The sequence below is a fragment of the Dipodomys spectabilis genome, unplaced genomic scaffold (assembly GCF_019054845.1).
Source record: "Dipodomys spectabilis isolate Male_0828 unplaced genomic scaffold, ASM1905484v1 ptg000866l, whole genome shotgun sequence".
Taxonomy (NCBI): domain Eukaryota; kingdom Metazoa; phylum Chordata; class Mammalia; order Rodentia; family Heteromyidae; genus Dipodomys; species Dipodomys spectabilis.
Window position 1 is genome coordinate 1 of NW_024871543.1, and position 27,151 is coordinate 27,151.

The 27,151-nt window shown below is 50.0% G+C and overlaps 1 protein-coding gene across 1 annotated transcript in view; it reads left to right on the plus strand.

The window, feature by feature from the left end:
• Positions 1–226: 226 nt before the first annotated feature.
• The window catches only part of Slco2a1 (solute carrier organic anion transporter family member 2A1), a gene marked incomplete at its 5' end in the record, with an annotated part of 49,844 nt that continues 22,919 nt past the window's right edge, over positions 227–27,151 (plus strand). Inside the window, 3 exons of the mRNA XM_042673470.1 lie at positions 227–448; positions 17,725–17,862; positions 18,866–19,028. Coding sequence (XP_042529404.1) covers positions 227–448; positions 17,725–17,862; positions 18,866–19,028 — 523 coding nt within the window. The remainder of the gene's footprint in view (positions 449–17,724; positions 17,863–18,865; positions 19,029–27,151) is intronic.

Consider the following 27,151-nt stretch of genomic DNA (forward strand, 5'->3'; position numbering starts at 1 on the left):
AGGGGGGGGAGGGAGGAGGGGGAAGGAGGGAGGAGGAGGGGGAAGGAGAGAGGAGGAGGGGAGGAGGGAGGAGGAGGAGGGGGAAGGAGGGAGGAGGAGGGGAGGAGGAGGAGGAGGAGGGGGAAGGAGGGAGGAGGGGGGGGAGGAGGGAGGAGGAGGGGAGGAGGAGGAGGAGGAGCCGGCTCCCCGCCGCTCTCATAAGCGCTCCCCGCGGCTCTCGGCTCAGTCCGGCACCGGCGCCGCCCGCCGCCCGCCGCCCGCCGCGCCCGCCACCCTCGGCATCTCCATCGCGACCCCAGCCGGCGCCGCGCCCGGGGGACCCCGCCCCGTCCCCCACCCCGTCCCCGCGGGGCCCGGCCCCGCCGCCGGCTCCATGGGACTCGAACCCGCGCCCAGCGCGCGCCCGGCCCGCGGCCGCTGCCCCGCCGCGATCTTCGGCAACATCAAGGTGAGCGGGGCGGGGGGAGGTGGGGCGGGACCCGGGCGGGCGCGGGACCGGGGCGCGCGCGGGGTCCCCACAGTCCCGGCGCCCGCGGGGTGAGCGCCGCCTCCGGGCCGGACCCGGGCGGCTGCGCACCTGCTCCGCACAGGACCGCGGGAACCGGCCGGGCCTGGGGTGTCAGGGTTTGGGATGTCCGAGACCTGGGAGTGTCCAGGGTTTGGGGGTGTCCAGGGCATGGAGGTGCCCGGAGTTTGGGATGTCTGGGACCTGGGGGTGTCAGAGCTTGGAGATGTCTAGAATTTGGGGGTGTCCAGGCATGGGGGTGCCCGGAGTTTGGGGTGTCTGGGACCTGGGGTATGTGAACTTGGGGATGTCCAGGGTTTGGGGGGTGTCCTGGGCATGGAGGTGTCTTGGATTTGGGGTGTCTGAGCTTGGGGATGTCCAGGGTTTGAGATGTCTGGGCTTGGGGGTATCCAGGTCATGGAGGTGTCTGGGGTTTGGGGTATCTGGGACCTGGGGTGTGCAAGCTTGGGGTGTCCAGGATTTGGGGTGTCCAGGATTTGAGGTGTCCAGGCATTGGGGGTGTCTGGGACCTGAGGTGTCCAGGCATTAGGAGTGTCCATGGTTTGGAGGTGTTTGGGGCATGGGAGTGTCTGAGCTTGGGGGTGTCCGGGGCATGGGGTGTCCAGGCATTGGGGGTGTCCGTGGTTTGGAGGTGTCTGGGACAAGGGGGTGTCTGAGCTTGGGGGTGTCTGGGACCTGGGGTGTCCAGGCATTGGGGGTGTCCGTGGTTTGGAGGTATTTGGGGCATGGGAGTGTCTGACCTTGGGGGTGTCCGGGGCATGGGGTATCCAGGCATTGGGGGTGTCCATGGTTTGGAGGTGTTCGGGACATGGGGGTATCTGAGCTTGGGGGTGTCTGGGACCTGGGGTGTCCAAGCATTGGGGGTGTCCGTGGTTTGGAGGTGTTTGGAACATGGGGGTATCTGGGGCTTCAGGGTGTCCAGCCCCCCCCATGTCAAACCAGCCAGGAGACTGGGAGCCTGGAGGGTCAGACCACCTGGCGGGGCTTCATAGTCCAGGTGGGTGGCAGAAGAGAGGGGGCGGTCCCTCCTTCTCAGGCCTTGGGGAGTGTAGGACCCCCCCCCCCCAAGACTGAAATGCAGAGATTCCCCTCCACACACACAACTCCAGAGGTTGGCTTCCAAGCCCAAGGCACAGAGCCTCCAGGAAGCCACATATCCCTGAGCCTCTTTGTGCTCAAGGCTAGCGCTCTATCACTTGAACCACAGCACTACTTCTGGCTTTTTCTGTGTCTGTGGCACTAGGAGTCAAACCCAAGGCCTCATGCATGCTCTGGGAGTACTCTACCACTGAGCCTCCTTCCCAGCCCTGGAAAGTTTTTTTTGTTGTTTTTTTTTTTTAATTTTAAGAATGGGGCGCTGGCGACTATTTTTTTTTTTTTTTTGGTCGGTTGTGGGGCTTGAACTCTGGGCTTGGGCGCTGTCCTCAGCTCTTCAGCTCAAGGCGAGCTGGCTTTGAACCGCGATCCTCAGATCTCAGCCTCCTGAGTAGCTAGGATGACAGGTGTGAGCCACCGGCACAGCCGGTCCCGTCCCTACTCTCTCACAAGTCTGGGAGGACCTGGGATGGTTGAATCCAGGCTCAGATTTTTTTAGGGGGTGGAGAGGGTGGGGGACAGGGGATGATACTTCCTGAGAATGTTCAGCTGGCCCGTGGGGAAGTGGGAGATGATGCGGACCTCAGGAGGGTGGGGGTGGAGGGTCAGGGCATAGGTGCACAGTCAGATACCTGCAAAGCCGGCAGTGATGTTAGAAGCCAGGCCACAGAAGGGAGCCTGGGGAGGGCAGGGGGTCAAAGGTCTCTGCAGTTCAGAGGCTTTCCTCACCTACTTGGGGCAGGAGACAGGGTGGTGATACTTCTTCATCCCATAGTTTCCCCCCCCCCCCAAAAAAAAATTACAAAGGGGCTGTCAGATTCCTGACAATAAGAGACATGTAGACTTAGCCTCATCCGTGTATGGCAGCCGTTTCTTAAAAGAGCTGTAAAAACATAAAATTAAAAATAAGACATGCAGTGGCTTACACCTATCATCCTAGCCTCTCAGGAAGCTGAGATCTAGAGGATCGTGGTTTGAAGCCCAACCCCGGGAAGAAAAATCTTTTGAGATTCAGATCTCCAATGAATTACCCAAACCAAAAAACAAAAGCCAAAAGGGGAGCTATGGTTCAAGTGGTAGAGCATTAAAAAAGCTGTGTTCAAGGATAGCATCCAGGCCCTGGCAAAAATAAAAAGAGCGGGATTGGGAAGGTGGCTCAGTGGTAGAGTGCTTGCCTTGCATGCATGAGGCCCTGGGTTTGATTCCTCAGCACCACATAAGCAGAAAAAAAAGCCAGAAGTGGTGCGGTGTCTCAAGTGGTAGAGTGCTCGCCTTGCGCTGAAGAGCTGAGGGACAGCACCCAGGCCCAGAGATCAAGCCCCACAACTGGCAAAAAAATAAAAATAATAAGAGATAGACAGACAGACAGATAGAAGAAGATCATTTCTGACAGGCATGACTAAGGCCTAGATCCAGGTCAGTTGACCTCTTAGACGAAGTTAAGTGTTCACATCAGTTCAAGACTTTGTCTTGACTCTTAAAAGAAGATTCTCTAAATCATCACCTCATTGGATTCACAGTAATTCTAAAAAAAAAATCAGATGTTTGGAGGGACTTCAACTTAGCTTCAACTTACGGGCCTGACAGCAGGCTTTGGCACAGGCATTAGTTATCGGAGGCCAATCTGAAATCTGGAAGCCTATTTGTTAAAGTCACTTCCACGGGGGGGTGGGGGGGGGGGGTGGGGGTGGGGGGGGTGGGGGGGGGGGGGTTAAGGACTGGGCTTGGCTTGAAAGAGTTTCTTTTCTTCTCCTAAGACGAATTGGGTGCCTGCCCTACACTTTCCCCATGAGGAATGGACGGCCTGTGTCTTGGGACATGGCAGAGTGGATAGCCAACCCAGAGGTTCCTCTGTGTGTGTGTGTGTGTGTGTGTGTGTTTCTAGACTCTTAGTTGTTGAGATAGATAATCCAATGACTTTATAGACAATCCTGCATAGTCGATATGATTTGGGAGGAGATGAAAAGTCAAAGGACCCCCAGTCCAAACCCCATCCCTGTTGCTCACCAACTGGATGACACAGGAAATATCTCTTATCATTTCCTGGGTCTTCCCTGAAAAAGATCCCACTTTGTGCAGCTCGGTAAGAATTAGAGATGGTAGGGACTGGGAAGGTGGCTCAGTGGGAGAGTGCTTGCCTCGCATGCATGAAGCCTGGGTTGGATTCCTCACTACCCCATAATACAGAAAAAGCCGGAAGTGGTGCTTGTGGCTCAAGTGGTAGAGCACTAGCCTGGAGCAAAAGAAGCTCAGGGACAGTGCCCAGGCCCTGAGTTCAAACCCCAGCTCTGGCAAAAAAAAAATATATATATATAGATGGGATGAGACATAAGGACATTAATTGTGTCAATTAACTGTTTTGTATTTAATTTTAAATTTGTTTTTTAAAAGCTGGGTGGTGGTGGCTCAATCCTAGCTCCCAGAAATTAAAAACAGGTTCCCTCCATAGCTAGGCGGGTGGGGATTGAGGGTAAGAAGGGAGTTTTTGTAGCAAACTCATCCTGGCAACTTCAAGATCTCTTTCTCCCCTAAAATGGAACCTTCTCTTTTTTGGAGTCACATTTAGGCTCTTTTATAGCAGGACTGTTTGGCTGTTAACTACCGCCAGACTTCAGGCAATTATGCATTCCAACTCCAGCATACTTCAATCATGTATATTCATTTGGGGTGGGGATGGGGGGGTTGGGGAACCCAGTGAGGGGGGGCTGGGAAAGAGAAGGAAGGGAAAGCTAGACCATACAAGCTGGCCCCAAGTATCTCTTGTATCTTGGAAGGATGAAAAAAAAATGGATAGAAAAGATTGTCCTATCCGGGCGCCTGTGGCTCATGCCTATCATCCTAGCTACTCAGGAAGCTGAGCTCTGAGGATCGAGGTTCAAAGCCAGCCTGGGCAGGAAAGTCCATGAGACTCCAATAAACCACTCAGATAATCGGATGTGCCATTTGATCACATGCATAGGCTTCTGTCATTACCACCCTACCACCTGAAGATAGAGAACTGGTCTACCACTAAAGAGACGCCGTGGTAGAGCGCTTGCTTTGCATGCATGAGGCCCTGGGTTCGATTCCTCAGGACCACATAAGCAGAAAAAAAAGCCAGAAGTGGCGCTGTGGCTCAAGTGGTAGAGTGCTCGCCTTGAGCTGAAGAGCTGAGGGACAGCACCCAGGCCCAGAGTTCAGGCCCCAGGACCTACCAAAAAAAAGAGTCAGTTCCTTTTTGATGCTGAGGAATATTACCATGGTGCAGATGTACCATAATTTGTTTAAACATTCATCTGCCTGAAGGACAGTTGAGTCGTTTCCAGTTTGGAACCATTATGAAATGAATCTGCTACCGAGGCAAGAAAGATCAGAGAAAAATGATAAATGGAAAACAGTAGTCAGGAATTTAGAGATAAGCATCATGTAAAAAAAAAAAGTAGTCTGATTAGCCTATATGCTGGTGGCTCATGCCTGTCATCCTAGCTACTCAGGAGGCTGAGATCTAAGGACAATGGTTCAAAGCCAGCCTGGGCAGGAAAGTCTTTCCTCCTCCTCCTCCTCCTCCTCCCCCTCCTCCTCCTCCTCCCCCTCCTCCTCCCCCTCCCCCTCCCCCTCCCCCTCCTCCTCCTCCTCCTCCTTTTTGTTGGTCGTGGGGCTTGAACTCTGGGCCTGGGTGCTGTCCCTCAGCTCTTTAGCGCAAGGCGAGCACTCTACCACTTGAGCCCCAGTGCCACTTCTGAGGAAGTATTGAGGAATTGAACCCAGGGCCTCACACACGCTAGACAAAAACTCTATCACTAAGCCACTTTCTCAGCCCTCTGTGAGATTATCTCCAATTATCACCAAAAAAAAAAAAAAAATCTAGAAGTGGAGCTGTGGCTCCACTATGCTAGTCTTAAGGAAAGAAACTTAGAGATAGAGCCCTGGTCCTGAATTCAAGCCCCAGGACTTGTTGTAGATGTGCACACATGCACACACACACACACACACACACACACACATACACACAGCGTTTGATTAAAAGTATGCAGATGTTGCTTTCTTCGATAAATTTCTCTTTTTGGGGGGAGAGGGGTTGGTCCTGGGGCTTGAACTCAGGGCCTGGGTGCTGTCTCTCTGCTCTTCAGTGCAAGGCCAGCACTCTAGCACTTGAGCCAGAGCACCACTTCTGGATTTTTTCTGTTTATGTGGTGCTGAGGAATCGAACCCAGGGTCTCATGCATGCAAGGCTCTACCACTGAGCCACCTTCCCAGCCCCTGATAAATTTCATGCTCTTTCATTAAACTGCAACCTTTGTGGGGGGAGGGGGAAGCAGAAGAAGAGAAACTCTTTTCCTCTGACCTTGTCTGCTTGCTCAAATAATTCTAGAATACTCTGGGAACTGAGCAAGAGTATCTGAAAGAAAAAAAAAAAAAGGTGTCCTGGGGGGAATTCTTGGGAACATAACTCTCCTTTGGGCATTTTGGGGGGGCAGGCAAAGGAAAATAAGATACGTCACAAATGGGCACCTGTCTTGAAAGGAGCATTGGCAGAACCCATCCTTGGTTGAAAGAGATGCCCAGAACATCTGTGCCATAAACACTTGAATTTCATAAGTGGACTTCCTTGGAAATCTCCAGGATCAATTGACAAAACAGCCAGATGACAAGGATGGCAGAATGTACCAGGCGTCAGATCAAAGGGAAACACTCAATCCTGAGGTGAACTTGAGCCAAAATGCAACCTACTTCTTCACTGTAAATACCTGCGATGTTAGAACACTTGTTGTACCTGTTATCAGATGTGCCTGCACCATCTATTTGTGGGCATTATCTTTCCATCTTTGCTTTGCTTTACTAATAGGCTTTCTTGGTAACTGACTCAATGTATCCTCAAATAATAATAATAATAATATTTCTCCTCCTCCTTCTTCCTCTTCTTCCTTTTCTTTCTTTTCTTCTTCCTCTTCTTTCTTTTCTTCCTCCTCCTCCTCCTCCTCCTTCTTTCCCTCCTTCTCCTTTTCCTCCTCCTCCTCTTCTTCTTCTCTTTCTCCTCAGTCATGGGGTTTGAACTCTGGGCCTGGGCGCTGTCTCTGAGCTCTTCAGCTCAAGGCAAGAGCTCTACCTTTTGAGCCACAGCACCACTTCTGGTTAGTTCTGATGGTTCACTGGAGATAAGAGTCTCACCGACATTCTTGCCCAGGCTGGCTTTGAACCTCGATCCTCAGATCTCAGCCTCCTGAGTAGCTAAGATGACAGGCGTGAGCCACCAGCACCTGGCTAAATTCTTCTTTTTTAAAATCAGCATTATAAACTTGTTTGTGTGTGAGTGTGTGTGTGAGTGTGTGTGTGTGTGTGTGTGTACGTGTGTGTGTGTGTACGGGTCCTGGAGCTTAAACTCAGTGCCTGGGTACTGTCCCTGAGCCTTTCCACTGAAGGCTAATTAATGATCTACCACTTGAGCCACAGCTCCACTCCTGGCTTTTTATTTTATTTTATTTTTAACTTTGTTATTGTTGTCATAAAGGTGATGTACAGAGGGTTTACGGTGACATAAACCAGGTAATGAGTACATTTCTTTTTTTGGACAATGTCACCCCTTCCCTCGCTCTCTCCCAGTTTTCCCCCTCCCATCCCCACCCACAAGGTGTAAAGTTCATTTTCCACGTAGTGTCCGGTGAGTACCACGGCTGCATTTGTTCACCCGTGGTCCCTCGATTTCTGTACCTTCCCTTACCACTTCTGACTTTTTTGCTGATTATTGGGAGATAAGAGTCTCATAGACTTAACCTGATTGGGCTGGCGTCAAACCACCATCCTCAGGATCTCAGCCTCCCAAGGAGCCAGGAGTACAGGTGTGAGCCTCCGATGCCTGGTTTGCACTGGTTATTTTTGAGACAGAGCCTTGCTTCCTGCCCAAGCATGTACCTCAATCCTTTTAAGTTTTTTTTCTTCTCTTTGCTATAGCTGGGATAACAGGCATGTAGCATCATGCCTAGCTTTTTCTATTGAGATGGGAATCTCATAGATTTTTTTTTTTTCTGCTCTGGTTGGCTGGAAACTGCAATCTCCGTGTACCAAGGAACTAGGATTACAGGTGTGAGCCACTGGCATCTGGCTCGCCTCCTTCTGAAGAATAAATAGAGAAAAACAGAACAAACTATGCTATGTAGCTGGGCATTGCATGCAGTGTGTTGAGGAGGGGGTAATGTAGCCCCCTTATCTTCCTCCCAACCCCTGTGATCCTAGATCATGCAGGCATCCTCTCCGGTCTCACTCTAAGGAGCTTTTGTCACAGCTTATGTGGGTGCCGGGCTTCCTGGCAGCTGCAGAAAAGAAGCCCAGGGATTCCAAAACCAGTAGAGAGCTGCCCAGGGTAGAGACATCCACTCTCCCAGGCTCTGAAAGCTTGCAAGACCCTCATACCCTCCCAGGCATGGGGCTGGGAAGGTGGCTCAGTGGTGTAGAATGCTTGCCTCCTATGCATGAAGCCCTGGGTTCAATTTCTCAGCACCACGTAAATAGAAAAAGCCAGAGGTGGTGCTGTGGCTCAAGTGGTAGAGCGCTCGCTCGCCTTGAGCTGAAGAGCTGAGGGACAGCGCCCAGACCCAGTGTTCCAGCCCCATAACTGACCCCCCCCCTCAAAAAAAAAATGGTTGCCGGTGAGAGAGCAGCATTGTCTGGAAGAACGGTTTCCAGCTGTCATTCTGTATCCAGTGTGATGGACATCTGTTATTGCATTTGAGTCTCATAACACCCCCCCCCCCACGCCCACCACCACCACCAGAGGATGGAGAGGCAGAGTCAGATAGCAGTCCTCAAAGGCTTGAAAAAGGCAGAATGTACAAGGCTCTCTTTTCTGGGAAAGATGGGGCAGTGGATCTGTCCAGGAAAGCCCCTCTCTCTTGCTCTTCTGGTACCTGCTTTTAGGGGGCCTGGCTCAGAGCTTAGGAATCCAGCCCCCTTGGGGTTGGCTAAACTTCTTAGAGAGAGCAGTGTATCTATCTGATCGGCTCCTTGCCCAGGAAGGAAGAGAGCTGACCACCGGTTGAGGAAGGTAGAACGGATGCCGGGGCAGAATCTACGAAGGGCTGATGATGGTGGTGATGATAGGGAGAGGGGAGGATCTGGTCTTGTGCCGGGAGATTTACACACCTGGGAAGATGGGGAGAATGTTCATGAGGGGGTTGCTTGCTCACTGTCAGCAAGTCAGTCCCTCTATAAGTTAAAACAAACAAAACACAGATCAGCGTGTGGTCTGTATCCTTAAGTTGCACACCGTCTGGGGGTGAGCTGAGCACATGGGGTGGGGGGGAACTGAACCCACAGACAAGGCAGGCACAGGTGGCTGAGAAAGGCCTCTAGCCAGGGCCTTGATCATGAAAGTGATTGGCCAGAAGCGATTGGCATTCAACTCCTAGGAGATTACCAGGGAGCTTCTGATGTAGGAGATCTAATCTGATGGGAGGAATTGGCGGGGAGGGAGGGGAACATTCTAGATTGGCCGGTAAAGGTTTCCCAGACCTTCCTCCTGTGGACTGAGAAGAAGCCAAGGGATGTGATCTGAGACATTCGTAATTCAGGAGCCAGGAGAGGGGGAGAGGGTAGAGGCCAGGCCCAGGGCCTTCCCGACTGGGGTAAGGGCAGCCACCACAGACTGGAATTCTGAGAATCTGCAGGCTTGGCTGTGCTAAGCTGAGTTCTCTATCAACCACACCCCCCAGGTAGTTTGGGAAAGACTCTTAACAACCTGAGGTCAGCTGCGTTCATACTAATGATACTTAACAGCTTCAAGTTAAATTCTGAAGGAATTTGAGAATGTGGCTTGCCTTTCTCATTCTACTTACTCTTGCCTTTACATCCCAGAGATATAAGTCCTTGATTTATATTATTATTATTATTAATTATTATTATTATTATTGCCAGTCCTGGGGCTTGAACTCAGGGCCCAGGGCACTGTCCCTGAGCTGCTTTTTGCTCAAGGCGAGCACTCTACCACATGAGCCACAGCACCACTTCTGGTTGTTTTTTTTTTTTTTTCTGTGTATGTGGTACGGAGGAATTGAACCCAGGGCTTCATGCATGCTAGGCGAGCACTGTACCACTGAGCCACCTGCCTAGCCAGATATGAGTCCACATTCCAGCCCGATATAAGTCCTTTAGATTGGACATCTCATGAGGCAAGGGAAGATCCTGGGAGGCTCTGATGGGAATCCCTGTACCTAAGGCCCTTGTTGCTCCCTAAGGCCATGTTGGGGCAGGAGGGATGGGATGGAGTCCAGAGAATGGAGGCTCCAAGAAGCCATGTTCTATTGACTAAAGGATTCAAGCCTGCCTTTTTATTTGACCTTCTGCCTGGAACACTGTTACCTGGGTCACCTAGGTCATTGGGAACTGTAATCCTCCTACTTCTCCCTTCCAAATAGTTGGGATTACAGGCATGTACCACCGTGTCTGGCCCAAACGTGGAGAACTTTCCCTCCTCAGATCTCTACCGTGGCTTCCAGCAGGTTGAATCTGTTGAGATTGATCTTCCCGGAGGTGTTGGGGCAGGCGGTTGGTGGGGTAAACACAGACTACCCCAAGGGCAGAGATTTCCCAGCCGTCTCGCCAGGGCCCTGACTCATTCCTGACTTCCTTGGGCTCCTAGACAGGTGCCCACGGGTATAGCTTGATACACCTTCATGTGAGTCTTTGGGTCTCATGCCTGCCAAAACAAACCTGTCAGGACCCAAGAGTCCAAACGGCCCCAGAGTTTCAGTTCTCCACTAGAAGACTCCATTGAGAGGTCTGAGATGGAGTTGGTTCTGGGTACGTTGAAGAAAGTGAAGGAATTCTCAGAGTTTTCTAAGGAACTTGCCATGCCTCAAGAACCTGGTATGGAGATAAATGGATACAATTGAAAGAGGAAAAATAGCTGGCTCTACAGTGAATTAACAACCAAATGTGTATCTCCACTGGCTTTTGGATACCTAGCTAAGCAGTAGGTTCAAATGAGATGTATTCCTTGGTGTATTCAATGTTCCTTCAAGTCCTGGGGCTTGAACTCTGGGCCTGGGCGCTGTCCCTCAGCTCTTCAGCTCAAGGCCAGTGCTCTACCACTTGAGCCACAGCGCCACTTCTGGCTTTTTCTGCTTATGTGGTGCTGAGGAATCAAAACCCAGGGCCTCATGCATGCAAGGCAAGCACTCCACCACTGAGCCACCTTCCCAGCTCTCATGCTCTTATTCTTAATCCACACAGCACAGGGGCAAAGCCTACCATGCTCTTAGTAGTCAGGAGTACCCTTACTCTGGAAGAGAGGCCAGGAGACATAGGCTCTCAGAGTTTCTGGATAAAATGGTGATGATCCTCCTCCTCCTCCTCCTCCTCCTCCTCCTCCTCCTCCTCCTCCTCCTCCTCCTCCTCCTCCTCCTCCTCCTCCTCCTCCTCTTCCTCCTCCTCCTCCTCCTCCTCCTCCTTCTTCTTCTTCTCCTCCTTCTTCTTCTTCATTTTTCCATGTATACCCAGCTTAATTTTCCATGTATACCCAGCTTCATTTTTCCATGTACACCCAGCTTGTGGAAATGTTCAAGCCAATCAGCTTACTATGTATGCATTTTTTTTATGCGGATGGTGTGTGTTTAGTAAAGTACGAGATTTCCTACAAAATTTCTCAAAAGCTTAACTTGGCATAAATATCACGTTTTTTGATCATTCAAGGAATCTCGATTTTTAAGGATATACATGTATATATGTATGTGTAAATATATCCATCCATTCATGTAGCTAGCTAACTAAGCATCTATTAATCATCTAGTATCTGCCCATCTATCTACGATCTATGTGTGTATGCTTTAGTCTATCTATGATCATATATATGCATGCATCTGTCTACCCATCTATGCATCTATCTGTGTGTGTGTGTGTGTGTGTGTGTGTGTCTGTCTGTCTGTCTGTCTGTCTTTCTGTCATCTGTCTACTTATGCATTCAGTTCTTGGAGCTCCAAGGTTGGGCCTTGTGGTGGGTAGACATCTGCTGTGACTTGGTACCTGCTGTCTGCCACCATTTACCAACTGCAATGGGAGGCCATTTTGGGGGACCTTCAGTGAGTCTTGATGACTTCTCCCATTAAGAACCATTCTTAATAACCTCTTGGTAATCATGTCAGGATTGTTACATCCCTGTCTGAAAGCTAGGGCATAAGGCTTCGTAGCTCATAATGATGGCAGGAATACCCAGATACTTTCTCTTGAGGCCATTTTGGGTTCTTTGGAAAGAACCCCGTGGGCTAGCAGGAGGGACAGGCCTTAGTTTATCACTCCAGATGACAGCTGGAGAGCCATGATGTGTCTCCTTTCTCTCCTCACAGTGGTGTCCAGCGTGACTCCCAGTAATAAGAACAGACCATGAGGAATAGCTGGAAATATGTTGTGAGATATCACAGGATAAGCTCAAATAGAAGATCAAAAGGTAGAAGAGATTACCTGCAGACTGGGTGTGCAGTCTGCTCTTTCAGAAGTCATAGGGCAACAAAACAACTTCTGGAAGAGATGAAACACAGGCATGTGAGATTAGATGAATTTCCCAGATTAATTAGAAGCGGTGCCCAAGGTTTCCTGGAAAAAAATACACACTTTGAAACCAAATGGTCGCCGACATTTATGTAAATAGGTGTCCAAATTCTTCTCCAGAAATGCCTAAAGTCTTTTTTTTTTTTTTTGGTTTGGTTTTTGTTATTTTACATTAAGCCAAGGAAGCTTTCCTTTGCCGAACACAAGTACCATCTTGTCTTGAGGGGAAGTTGGTTCAAGAGTAGTTTGTTCATTTGCCACGAAGTCCCAGTGGGGAGCCTGCTTTGAATCCATTTGTGTCAGGAAAGAGGACATTCAGACGCACGGGTATGGAAACAGTGCTATTTTATATACTTCCTTGTCTTTGTTCTAATAACAAGATGGGATGTCAATATTTTTTTTTCTCACATCCTGGAAGGGTTTGAAGATGAAGCCCTTCCCTTCCTGCTCTCAAGAAGAGAAGCCAGCTTTGTAGACAGAGAAAGTGAGGACGGGAGACACTTTTTCGGGGAGACGGGGGGGGGGGGGCGGTGGAGGGGTGGTGGTGGTGGTGGTGGTGGTGGTTTGAAGCTGAATGAAGCTAAAAATCAATGTTTTTGTTTGTTTGTTTGTTTGAATGCTAGTTTAGCCCAGTTCAGGCCAGACTTGGCTCAAAGAGAAGCATTGGCCAGACTGAGAAAGAAAGGTGGGAAGACCAGCTCCCCTTGGATTTGGCTTCCTGTGTCTGCTGTGGTTTCCTGAAAGCAGACACACCTTCCTCCCAGAGCCGTTCCCATAGACGTAGGCATGGCTTTTCTTAATCCTACCTAGGGCAGCTCTACTCAGAGCCAAGTCCTTCTACAGACAATAGAGACTGGCAAAGAAGGGCACTGGAGAGAAAGGAGGAACGCGAACTTGTCAGGAGTCTGACACCAGTCTCCACTGCGGTCCCCCTCTCTCAGGCAAGGTCCCTGGCCTAGCTCTCTAAAGAATGAAAGAACGAGGCCAGGGTGATGGAAATCTGTATGTTTCTTTTCTTTTTGTCAGTCGTGGGGCTTGAACTCTGGGCCTGGGCACTGCCCCTCAGCAATTCAGCTCAAAGCAAGCACCCTACCACTTGAGCCGCAGCACCACTTCCGGTTTTCTGGTGGTTCATTGGAGATCAGAGTCTCACAGACTTTTCTGCCCAGGCTGGCTTTGAACCGTGATCCTCAGAGCTCAGCCTCCTGAATAGCTAAGATGACAGGCGTGAGCCACCAGTGCCCGGCTTCCTGTGAATACTTCCAAAGATGCCTTTTAGAATTCTGCTGTGAATGTACTTTGACCCCAGGGCTGGCTATGTTAAATATCTTTTAAAAAATGTTTTTTAATTGTTATAAATATACAGAGGGGTTAGAGTTACATAAGTCAGGTAAAGAGTACATTCCTTTGGGACGGTATCACCCCCTTTATTTTGAATATCTGAACGTTATCTGGTACAGGCATTCTTCCTGCGTGGAACATATTTGATTTCCTGAATCACTTCTTGATAGAGACGTCTCCTGATAGGGCATTGGGCCACCGTTTGGATTTAAAGCCTCTCCCTGTAGAAGGCACAGGCAGAGCAGGCTGATTGGTTGAAGGAAGCCATCTATTCCAGGCCATATCAGATACTTGGCTTTGCTTCCTTCATCTTGTAGAAGGACAGAGAGACAGATTTCCTCTGAGGGGCGCCCCAAGAGCCCAGTCTGATTCCTCCTTCCCCCATTCAGCTTCCAAGATCTCTGGTAACACCAAGAGATTTCTTTGTCCCTGTTGTATTAAAGGGTCTTCAGCTCCCACGACTTCCTATTGGTGAACTACCAGTCAGAACCGAGAATGAGCTATGAGTGGAGAAATCTTAAGAAGCAATAAGGGCTGGGAAGGTGGTTCAGTGGTAGAGCACTTGCCTTGCATGCAGGAGGCCCTGGGTTCAATTCCTCAGCACCACATAAGCAGAAAAATCCGGAAGTGGTGCTGTGGCTCAAGTGGTAGAGCTCTAGCCTTGAGGCGAAGAGCTGAGGGACAGCGCCCAGGCCCAGAGTTCAAGCCCCACAACTGATCCTCCACCCTCACCCCCGCAAATCGGCTTCATGTGAAATGACTGTGCCCAACTGTAGGCTGTGGATATTCTAAGTGTGTTTTAAGGTAGGCTGGATGAAGCAATAACGTCTGGTAGGTTAGCAGAATCAAATGTACTTTCAACTTAGGATACTTTCCATTTCTGATGGGGTTTAATCAGAGTGAATCCCTATGGTAAATCAAGGAGCATTTGAATATATTCCTTGGCGTCTTTCTTTTTCTCCCTGGGAAAAATAAAAATGTGGAAAGCCAGAATCCTTCGTTTGCTAGACTACGCCCTGGGAAATAAATTGGGTTTGTTATTCAAGATGGCAGACAGAAGGGCTGGGTGTCGGTGGCTCACGCCTGTCATCCCAGCTACTCAGGAGGCTGAGATCTGAGGATCATGGTTCAAAGCCAGCCTGGGCAAGAAAGTCTGTGAGACTTTGATCTCTAATGAACCACCAGAAAACCGGAAGTGGCGCTGTGGCTCAGGGGTAGAGCACTTACCTTGAGCTGAAGAGCTCAGGGACAGCGTCCAGGCCCTGAGTTCAAGCCCCACAACTGACCAAAAAAAAAAGATGAAGTGGCACTGTGGCCCAAGCAGTAGAGCGCTCACCTTGAGCTGAGGAGTTCAGGTACAGCACCCAGGCCCAGAGTTCAAGCACCACGATTAACAAAAAGAAAAAGAAAGAATAACAGAGCAGCTGTCACCCCAGGGAAGACATGGAACAGCCCTGTCCTCATCCATCACGGGAACTGTCAGCCGAGTGTGGGCGTTTGTGCCCAGGAGGGAATCCCTGCTTCTCTGCCAGCTTGCTCGCCAGAGTGAATGATGTGATCGTACAAATACTGACAGAACCGTTAGTTGTTGGGAAACGTAGAGAGAAGCAGAGATACTAGTTAAACCGAGCTGACTCCTCACTGATTAATAAAAAAGAAAGTCTGCACTCTAGAGTGACAAGTCAGGGAAAACTGTAGACTAAGCATTGGTGTTTTGAGATATGGGGGCGTGATCGGCGACAAAGCTGGAAGTGGGAATCAGAGGTGGGTGTCTCCCTAAAACTGCGATACAGGGGGTGAGTTCAATCTGAGTACAGGCTTTTCAAAAGAATTTTTTTTTGTCATGAGGCTTGAACTCTGGGCTTGGGTGCTGTCCCTTAGCTCTTCAGCTCAAGGCGAGCGCTCTACCACTTGAGCCACAGCGCCACTTCCCGTTTTCTGGTGGTTCATTGGAGATAGGAGGCTCGGACTTTCCTGCCCTGGCTGGCTTTGAACTGTGATCCTCAGATCTCAGCCTCCTGAGTAGCTAGGCTGACAGACGTGAGCCACCAGCACCCAGCTTGAGACCAGATCTTGATTCCCAGAGGCTGAAAGAGCTAAAACAAGCATTACCTACAGTATCCCTTCCCTCATTCAGAAAATTCCAAAGTGGCCTTTGGCACATCCCCGAATGATGCCTGCATCCTGGTGCGGTAGGAGAAAGGTTTCTCCTTCCCTCTCTCCCTCCCTCCCTTCCTCCCTCCCTCCCTTCCTTTCTTCCTTCCTTCCTCCCTTCCTTCCTTCCCTCCTCCTTCCTTCCCTCCTTCCTTCCTTCTTTTTCTTCCCCCTTCCTTTGATCCTTTTTTAAATTTACTTTTATTTCTCCCCTTCCATCTCTCCCTCCTTTTCCCTTTCTTTCTCCACCTTCCTTCCCTTTCCCTTCCTCTTCACTTCTCTTTCTTTCCTTTCATTCCCTTCCCTCCCTTCCTTCTCTTTCCTTCCTTTTTTTTTTGGGGAGGGGGGTCCGGTCGTGGGGCCTGAACTCTGGGCCTGGGCGCTGTCCCTCAGCTCTTCAGCTCAAGGCTAGCATGCTATCACTTGAGCCATAGCACCACTTCCGGCTTTTCTTTTATCTGCTTATGAGGAATTGAACCCAGGGCCTCATGCATGCAAGCGCTCTATACCACTGAGCCACCTTCCCAGCCCCTCTTTCCTTCCTTCTTTTTCTTCTCTCCTTCCTTTGATCCTTTGTTTTTATTTCTCCCTTTCCATCTTTCCCTCCTTTATCTCTTTCTTTCTCTCCTTCCTTTCTTTCTTCTCTTTCTTTCCCTTTCCATTTGCTTCTCCTTCCCTTCCCTTCCCTTCCCTTCCCTTCCCTTCCCTTCCCTTCCCTTCCCCTTCCCTTCCCTTTCCCTTCCCTTCTCTTTCCCTCCCTTCCTTCCTTTCCTCCTTCCTTCCTTCTTTTCTTCCTTCCCTCCCTCCCTCCCTTCTTTCTTTCCTCCCTTCCCTCCCTCCTTTCCTTCTTGCCTTTGGAAGAATTGCTCCACTTGGATTGCCTTGACAGAGGCCTATCTGTGACAGCAGAGAGCCTCCACGGAGGGGTGGAACCTCTTGTTCCCAAGCAGGAAGTCACCTGCTGCGGGCCACCCCCTCCCTCTCCTGCAGATTTTAATCCCTCCACACATGGCGACATCTCAGCAAAGTCACATCCTAGTGGTCATAGGAATCAGGTGAATTTTTTGTCGGGTTTTGCTTCCCTGAGTATGTGTGTGGAGGCAATCGGAGCTGGTGGACAGCAGTCAGTTATTAACCAGGCAATAACCCACAGGAATTGCGTTGGAGGAGTTCTGGGCCCAGGCCCCATGACCACGCAGAGATGACTGATGGACCGCTGGTTAGATCTTTGTTTCAGTGTCTAGTGTGGAGAAGAGACTTCTTGTCTCACTGTGGCAATGAAAAGAAACCATGTCCCTTTGTCCTTCAGCCTGGGCTGTATGTAGGGGGTGATGGGAGGATGTGTCCTTACAGTTTACCCTTTATGGTTGTTTTACTCATCTTTTATTTTATTTTATTTGTCAGTGATGGGGCCTGAACTCTGGGCCTGGACGCTGTCCCTGTGCTCTTCAGCTCAAGGCTCTACTACTTGAGCTACAGCGTCACTTCCAATTTTCTGGTGGTTTATTGGAGATAAGAGTTGCATGGACTTTTCCTGCTTGGGCTGGCTTTGAACTGTGATCCTCAGATCTCAGCCTCCTGAGTAGCTGGGATGACAGGCGTGAGCCACTGGCGCCCAGCTGACAAATGCCATTTCTATGTCTTGCAAATGTCATGACTTTATAAATTCTAAATGATGAAGGACAGCACAACCAGATGAGTGTGCAGTCTGGATAAATATTCTTTTTTCTTTTCTGCCAGTCCCAGGGCTTGAACTCAGGGCCTAGGGCGTTATCCCTGAGCTGCTTTTTTGCTCAAGGCTGGCCCTCTACCACTTGAACCACAGCGCCACTTCTGGCTTTTTCTGTGTTATGTGGTGCTGAGGAATCGAACCCAGGGCTTCATGCATGCTAGGCGAGCACTCTACCACTGAGCCACCTTCCCAGCGCCCCCACCCCTGATGGATTGGTATTCTTGAGCAGGGGTTACTGGTTAAGAATACAGGATTGAGCCACGTTACAGGCCTGGCTGCTGGTCCACGCCCCGGAAGACTCTGGGGCCTACTGTATGGAGACCTCCTGACATTGTCATCTGTCCCCTCTGTCCCCCCACAGGTGTTTGTGTTCTGCCATGGTCTCCTGCAGCTCTCCCAGCTGCTCTACAGCGCCTACTTCAAGAGCAGCCTCACCACCATCGAGAAGCGCTTCGGGCTCTCCAGTTCCTCCTCGGGTCTCATCTCCAGCCTGAACGAGGTGAGCAGGAGACACTGGGCCATTAGATACCTGTGTGTCTCATCCTGACCCCACGGGATACAGAGCAGAGGGCCCGGTGTCCAGAGACCTCTTGGAAGAGACACAGAACGCACCTGCTAGATGTCCCATCGCCAGGTTTGACTTCGGTAGTGCCTCACACGTCCTCCTCACTCACGACACACAGCAAGGAAACAAATCACTGATGTGTGTGTGTGTGTGTGTGTGTGTGTGTCAGCATAGTCTTGCCCCGTGTCCCCTGGCATGTGTCACAAGTCTTCTTGCCCTGCTGATTCTAGCCAACAGCTTCTGGATCTTTCTCAATGTAGCGTTCTAGGTTCCTCTGCTTAATCAACGCTAAAGCCAGCATCCAAGATGAAACCTTCTCCCAAGCTCAGCCCAGATGGTCACCAAATCTTTTTTTTTTTTTTTTTTTTTGGTTGGTCGTGGGGTTTGAACTCTGGGCCTGGGCGTTGTGCCTGAGTTCTTCAGCTCAAGGCCAGAGCGCTCTACCACTTGAGCCACGGCGCCACTTCTGGCTTTCTGGTGGTTCATTGGAGATGAGAGTCTCACGGACTTTCCTGCCCAGGCTGGCTTTGAACCGTGATTCTCAGATCTCAGCCTCCTGAGTAGCTAGGATGACAGGCGTGAGCCACCGGTGCCCAGCGTAGTCGCCAAATCTTTGAGCTCCCAGGATACATTCTTGTTCTGATGGCTCAAGATAAAAATGTCAATCCAGGAACAACTGGCTGTTTTCAGAGGGCATGAAGTCGCTGGGCTGGGGCATCTGGATGTTCTGTTTAAGACAGGAGGGAGCGGTCGGGCGAAGAGGAGGCATATTTCCCCCCATACTCTGGCCTAATCAAAATGAAAATAACACACACACACACACACACACACACACACACACACACAGAGTTGTTGTATTCTGACTGCCAACCCAGAGTCCTTGAGTTCTTTACTTAGGATCTCTGGGTCTCACTCGGCCCCTCGGCTCTCTCCACAGATCAGCAATGCCATCCTCATCATCTTCGTCAGCTACTTCGGCAGCAGAGTACACCGGCCGCGGCTGATTGGCATCGGGGGCCTGCTGCTAGCTGCAGGTGCCTTCGTTCTCATCCTTCCACACTTCCTCTCGGAGCCGTACCAGTACACTGCGGTCAGCACTGGTGAGTGATTCCCCCAAACCAAGCAACGAATATACAGCTCCGGTATAGCCAGGCAGCAGTGGCTCACACCTGTCATCCCAGCTACTCAGGAGGATGAAATCATGGTTCAAAGTCAGCCTGGGCAGGAAAGTCCACATGAGACTCTGATCGCCAGTGAACCACCAGAAAACCGGAAGTGGCGCTGTGGCTCAAGTGGTAGAGCGGTCGCCTTGAGCTGAAGAGCTCAGGGACAGCACCCAGGCCCAGAGTTCAAGCCCCACGACCACCACCAACACCAACAAAAATCAAGGGTGTGGAGTAGATCAAGTCTAAGAGATGAATTGGTTGGAATGATGGAGGCGATTCCTCTATAGGAATGGAGCGTTAATAGAATGATCTCATGACTTAAGGTCCACTGGGTTGTGCTTCGGGAAGCCTCTCTCCCACCTTCTCCGTATATCATCGGTGCCCTGGTCACTTCTCATAAGTGCACTGGGGTCTTGGATCTATTTGCATTTAAAAGCCGAGTCCTGTTTCATGGAGGTTGGGAAAGGCTGAAGACAGACCTGAGCTCACCGCCCACCATTCTTCTCCTGTACCTCCTCTCTTCCATCTAGATAAATGTCAAGACCAGTAGTGAAGGAGTCCGGAGTTGACCTCCTCCCTTCCCTCCTATCCCCATGCGTCAAGATGGGGCTTCATGCAATCAGGAAGGGAGTCTAGGGGGGCCCTGGGGACCAGGCCACTGGTTAGGGCTCACAGCCCATTCACATAGCCATGGCGTGGTGGCTAGAGATGGAGCCTCACTCTGTTCCTTAGCTAGTGGGATTGGATTCAGCTCCCCAGTGGGAAATGCCCTGTGATGGGTCTAACGTGAGCCTCAGTGCTCTTAGGGTCCAGATCATCTTGAAAGAGGACAGGAGGGGACCAAGAGAAGGATTTGCCTCTCAGGGTCCCCCCCCCCTCCCAACTCCGCAGGGGAACAACCATCAGCCGGGAGGAACGGACTGTTTTGTTTGGGCAAATTCTGATTGCCAACAATGGGACCAAGCAGTCACGCTTTGGAGCCACAGCTGGCATTGGAGCCACAGCTGGAAGTGCTCAGGGGTTGGGCTATCTTCAGGGCATCTTCCTGTTGCCAGGAGGTGGGGTGAAGAGGAAACTTTGGCCCAGGAGCTGCATCTGGGGGGGTGGTGTGGAAATCTCACTGGGCCCATCCACGGGGTCCCCATGTAGCATGGGTGTGTGATAGGTGAATAGGTACAAAGAAACATACTCGTCGGTCTCACTGAGTGTGTGTGTGTGTATCGGAGGGAAAGACGGGCACGTGATTCCTATTTCGAATGTATTTTCTACGGGAAACATCAAATGATGCAAGCTTGTCAGGAACAAATGCATCTCGTGGAGTGGCCGCCCCCTGAAGAATGGGGGTAACCGAATGGCCCCCCTGGAGCCTGGCAGTTGGGAAGTTGGGAGTTGAGACGCTCTTAGAGGGCCAGACTGGGAAAACCTCTGAGCCTCAGCTCCTCCCCGAGGATCTGTCTTATAGACCTCATAGCCTCATAGTTAATCTAAGGGCTGGTAGCGGGGTGGTTCTTTGTAGGCTGGTAGGGGCTGGTGTGTAGGGGGACAATGTGTGTCTCTAATGACACTGGGTACATGACTAAGTCTTTGGAATCCTTGATGAGGAAGCACCCTGCTACTTACTACTACTACTACTACTACTACTACTACTACTACTACTACTACTACTATTATTATTTTGTCAGTTGTGGGGCTTGAACTCTGGGCCTGGGCGCTGTCCCTCAGCTCTTCAGCTCAAGGCAAGCGCTCTACCACTCAAGCCACAGCACCATTTCTGGCTTTTAATGTTTCTGTGGTGCTGAAGAATCAAACCCAGGGCTTCATGCATGCAAGGCAAGCACTTTACCACTGAACCACCTTTTCCAGCCCAAAGGGCCTCTAACTCTTGCTTGGCTTTTTCGCTCAAGGCTGGTATTCTACTACTCTTGAGCCACAGCTCCACTTCTGCCTCTTGGCTGGTTAATTGGAGATGAGAGTCTCATGGGTTTTCCTGCCTAGGATAGCTTCAAACCACAATCCTCCCAGATGCCAGCCTTCCTAAACAGCTAGGGTTACTGGCATGAGCCACCGGTCCCAAGGTAGCCTGAGGATTTTGGTGTGACAGAGAAACCATACAACTATGGCTTTTCAGTTCTAGCTCAGCCATTCAAGTCTCCTTAGAGAGACTTAGCAACTTTACCTTTCAGAACATCTTTACCTGTGAAACAAGAACAGTAATCCCTTTCAGTGTGGTTTGAGAGCAGAATTAAAGTGGAAGAGTATAGGTAAAAAGTGCCTGGCTCAAGTTGGCAGTTAAGCAGATTTGTATTTGTCTACTTCTCCTGGCATTTGAAATCTGTTACTCATAAGTAACGGCTCCTACACTTATTATCATGGTGGACTGCTCACTTTCTCTCTGCTTGGAGCACAGCTATTCCAAAAACAAACATGGGAAAATTGAAGACTAACTATGCGTCTTGGTAAATAAATAAAATAAATAGTTTTTAAAAAAAAATTAAAGAAAGGTTGAACATTTATGGGAAGCATGGAGACCTTTAACAACTAATGGGTCATTTCTGAAAAAGGCCAGGCATGCAGACATTTATGGATGTTTAGATTTTTTTTCCCCCTAAATGTCACTGGGGTCCAGAAATATGCCCTGGCGCCTTGGTAGAAGAAACTTAAGATACCCAGCCAAAGCCTTGTCCGAACCCACATCTAGAAAGCGCACGGAGACTTTAGGAGATGGGAAACCGGCCAGCCGACCCGAATCCAGTTCTCCCAAGAGATAACAGAAAAAGGTCTTTGGAAAGTAGTATCTGCTAGGAGGAGGTGTAAGCCAAGTCCAAGAGGAAAGTCTACCTTGCCAGACAATGGAGACATCCGCCCGACAGGAAGCAACTCAGATCTTAAGCAGGAAAGGGGAGTGGAGATTGCATTTTTAAAAAAGCTTTTTTGAAAGAGCCCAGAAAAGAAAAGGAAGAGCCACTTTCTAGTTATTCATGAAGCTTCCAGTCACACACCCACTGTTCATCCATCCCAAGGCCGTGTTCTGGGAAGAAGGGTGATGCGAAGTCACCAGAATAGGTTCCTCAGTGATTGTCCCCACTTCCTTCCTATGCACAGGGCCCCTAAGCGCCCAGAGTGGAATCCATACCCCCAGAACACGTGAGCCATGAACCCAGGGTCCTGACACCCAGCTGTGGCGTGAAATGGAGAACGTGAAGGGGCATGTGGCGTGTAGGGGACCGTGTGTGTGTGTGTGTGTGTGTGTGTGTGTGTGTGTGTGTGTGTGATTTCTAGTTTGCAGGATGAGGGTGGTAGTAAGGTGCCTGGGTATGGAAAGGTGGAAGGGGAGATGGAGGTTGAATGGATAATGGAGGGGGGGGAACGTGTATGTGGATCTGGGGGATGCGGATATTGGAGGTGTGGTAATATGCAAAAATGCAGATATGACAGAAAATCAGGGAAGGGTGTGTATGTGTGGGTAGGGTTGGGGACCCAAATGGTAGGGTGGTAGGTGGCTGGAGGGTACACTGCCAGCCAGATCGGGGCGTACCTGCCAGGAAAGTGTGTGTGTGTGTGTGTGTGTGTGTGTGTACACATATGAGTGTGTGTGTTGGGGGTGAGTGGATGGGCAGTCAGTGTGAGAATTACACAACTTGTCCAGTTGGGTATTATGAACCTGAAAAGGGATGAGAGAGAGAGAAGGAGAGACAGACAGACAGACAGAGATGGAAATCTCAAAAAACATATGGGTGTTATTAGTTCAATTGAAAGCGAAATAGCCATGAACAGATGAGCTAAGCAAGACCTAATGAGATTTGATGGTCCACATTTTAAAAATTTTGTTTTCTTTTTTCTTTCTTTGTCGGTCATGGGGCTTGAACTCTGGGCCTGGGTGCTGTCCCTGCACTCTTCAGCTCAAGGCGAGCGCTCTACTGCGTGAGCCACTGCACCACTTCTGGTTTTCTGGTGGTTTATTGGAGATAAGAGTCTCACGGACTTTGCCGCCCAGGCTGGCTTTGAACCACGATCCTCAGATCTCAGCCTCCTGAGTAGCTAGGATGACAGGTGTGAGCCACCGGCACCCCGCTAAAAATTTTTTTTTTTAAATGCATGGCATGAGAGAAATAAACAGGAAGATGAGATAGAAAACGGGTGGCTACTGGGCTGGGTTGCAGACATGGCAGACTGAAGGAGCAGCAAAGACTCCGAAGATGGCAGAGCCATGGGATGACAATGGGATGATGGATAGATTCTTCCAAGGGCCGCTGGCTGCAGCTGACCTGCGAGTAAGTTGATCCCCTCAGGTTCCTCTAATGTCTCCCTTTGTAGACAAGTGTGAGATAGATTCTCTAGACCTAAAACCATGACCCTCATTTCTCCACTGGTCCGGTGAGGACCAGAGAGAACATGGTTCCCTCCCCGTGTCTGGCCCTATGAGTATGTCCAGTTGTGTTCTTCATTCAAGAATGAGGATGAGGGCTGGGAAGGTGGCTCAGTGGTAGAGTGCCTGCCTCACATGCGTGAGGCCCTGGGTTCGATTCTTCAGCACTGCATAAGCAGAAAAAGCTGGAAGTGGCGCTGTGGCTCAAGTGATAGAGCGCTCGCCTTGAGCTGAAGAGCTGAGGCACAGCGCCCAGACCCAGAGTTCAGGCCCCATGAGCAACAACAACCACACAAAAAAAAATCAAATGGCTCACCTAAGCTGCCACCCTACCTGTGTGGGAGCGCTCATGGCTCACACCTGTAATCCTAACTGCGCAGGAGGATCTCAGTTCAAAGCCAGCCAGTGCAGGAAAATCCATGAGACTCTTATCTCCAAGGAGCCTGCAAAAAGCCGGAGATGGACCAGTGGTTTAAGTGGTAGAGCAAAAAAGCTAATAACAGTGTTGAGGCCCTGAAGTTAAGCCATGTATCGTGACATAGATGTTAGTTTTTATATCATCATGAAGACATTTACTCCTTTTTCTAATTTTATTTTATTTCCTACCGGTCCTGGGTCTTGAACTCTGGGCCTTGGTGCTATCCCTAAGCTCCTTTGGTTCAAGGATAGCACTCTACCCCTTGAGCCACAACACCACTTTCCTCTTTTTCTGTGACTAAGTGGAGGTAAGAGTCTCACAGACTTTCCTGCCCAGGCTGTCTTTGAAGCACTATCCATAGATCTCAGCCTCCTGAGTAGCTAGGATTATAGACGTGAACCACCCATGACCGGCTTGTTTCTATATATGTTGGGAATAATAAAAAATCCCATTTTGAAAAGTATTCAGTGGTTGTCAACCATAGCTACCTTATTTTATGCATTAAAAAAAAATTCTTTGTCGGTTGTGGGGCCTGAACTCTGGGCCTGGGCGCTGTCCCTCAGCTCTTCAGCTCAAGGTTAGCGCTCTACCACTTGAGCCACAGTGCCACTTCCAGCTTTTTCTGCTTCTGTGGTGCTGAGGAATCGAACCCAGGGCCTCATGCAGGCGAGGCAGGCACTCTACCACTGAGCCACCTTCCCAGCCCGCTCTATGCATTATTTTTAATGGTCATATATTTAGTTCTAGTTCATCATCATCATCCTATTTTTAATTGTCATGCAGATATTGCAAGGCATTATTCTATGATGGAAGTTAGGAGACTGAACTTCTCAGAGGCTCCTGACTGCCAAACAATAGAATTGAGATTCTACTGTACATTTCTTCTGCACTCCCACCATGGGGCTGTCAGCTCTGACTTTTTTTTTTCTCTGCTAGAGTAGAAGATGATACTGTCCTAGTTTCCCAAGAGGAAACTCAGAATGCCTTTACTCATAGGAGAAAAAGTGTTTTGCAAAAGTAGCTTGGAGTGGAAGATGGATGCCTGATTACAGGGGGTGTTATGAATGAACAGGGTCTTACATGGGTCACTTCTGATTTGCCAACCATTTAAATGACGAGCAACTGAGAGCTCAGATCGTGAGTGAGTTCAGAACGGCTTGTTCCAGGCCTGCTGATGGGTGTTGCCAGAGTTTCGGGAAGCACGGTCGCAAGGAGCCGAATTAGAAGGATGAGGAAATAGGTCCTTCACTCTTGGAGGAGGATTTGAGATTTGTGCTGCTACCCCAGGGGTGTTGGCACTTTGGCCATGCTTCTGAAGACCTTTCCAGAAACACCCCGGTCTGTCTCTACTGTTTTCATAGAGGGCTGCTTGAGGGCTGCATTTGCTAACCTCCTTCTTCTAATACTCTCTCTGTGCATGAGCTCTTTAAAGTGAGACCCTCAGGAATCATGACTCCAAGGTGGTTCATCGCTGCCCTGTTTCCTGTTTCCTGGCAGAATTCCCTCTTGACAAAATGACAGGCAGGGGCTGGGAAGGTGGCTCAGTGGTAGAGTGCTTGCCTAGCATGCAAGAAGCCCTGGGTTCGATTCCTCAGTACCACATACACAGAAAAAGCCAGAAGTGATGCTATGGCTCAAGTGGTAGAGCATTAACTTTGAGCAAAAGAAGCTCAGGAGCAGTGCCCAGGCCCTGAGTTCAAGCCCCAGGACTGGCAAAAAAAAAAAAAAAAATGACAGGCAAAGGGACTTGGTCTCTTCTAGGTCCTTCTTTCTTTCTCTACCTCCAGCTCCAAACCTTTGGATAGACGCTTCTTCTTCTTCTTTTTTAGTCAGTCATGGGGCCTGAACTCTGGACCTGGGCACTGTCCCTCAGGTCTTCAGCTCAAGGCGATCAGCCTACCACTTGAGCCACAGCACCACTTCCTGCTTTTTCTGCTTATGTGGTGCTGAGGAATCGAACCCAGGGCCTCAGGCATGTGAGGCAAGCACTCTACCACTGAGCCACCTTCCCAGCCCAGGGCAGATGCTTCTTATTCAGCTCATGATGGTCTCCCAATGTCTGTGTAGCCTGGTCTACTCCATCTCTCTGGGTCCCTACCCTAGGGCAGCAGAACTTCCTGAACAAGTCTCTTGTACCTTCAAACAGACTTGAGAAGGTCCAAAAATGAGACCCGAACATTCTGCATATTTAAATTGTGGATTGAGTCAGAGGGTTGGCTCCCATGCTGTTGGGGTTGGGACTAGAGTAAGCTGGGAAGAGGCAGGGAAGGCCCTGGCCTGTTTCTAGTTAGTACCATAACCCTGTGAAAACTGGCAAACCAAGCCTCTGCTGTCCTCAGGGGGGAAAAAGAATCAGCTCTTGATGTCGTTGAACCTTCCAGAAGCCTGCCTGGGGAGCAGATGAGAAACAGGCTGACTCTGGTTCATGAAGAACCTTCTTCTGAGCCCTTAAATGCTGGTGATGGTGGCTCAGGGTATTGCTTGGTGGTAGTTGGCCTTTCTTGGCTGCATTATCATGGGATTTGACATGGTGGGAAGATGGGAGTGGGAAACGGGGAGATGAGATGCTTTGGGTAACTTCTCCAGGTATAGGATTTAAGAAATCCTATGCTTGGCTGGGTGCCGGTGGCTCAAGCCTATCATCCTAACTACACAGGAGGCTGGGATCTGAAGATCGCGGTTCAAAGCCAGCCTGGGCAGGAAAGTCCATGAGACTGATCTCCAATAAAACACTCAGAAAACCAGAAATGGCGCTGGGGCTTAAGTGGTAGAGCGCTTGCCTTGAGCTGAAGAGCTGAGGGGACAGTGCCCAGGCCCAGAGTTCAAGCCCTACAACTGACACACACACACACACACACACACACACACACACACACACACACACACACACACACACACATCATATCTTATGCTTGGTGGAAAGCTAAGAGAGGAAGTAAGGAGTAGCTCTGAGCTCCCCAGTTCTATGGACAGAGGCCGTCCACTATCAATGTTTCTAATTAAAAGCCTGTCCATAAGGCTGGTCTTGTCTGAGGTCATTTCTTCCCCTCTTCCTTCTTTCTGTCTCCAGCATTCATGTATACCTGCCTCTTATTTTCTTTTTTTTTTTTTTTTTGTTGGTCGTGGGGCTTGAACTCTGGGCCTGGGCGCTGTCCCTCAGCTCTTCAGCTCAAGGTGAGCGCTCTACCACTTGAGCTACAGCGCCACTTCCGGTTTTTTGGTGGTTTATTGGAGATAGGAGTCTCACGGTCTCTCCTGCCCGGGCTGGCTTTG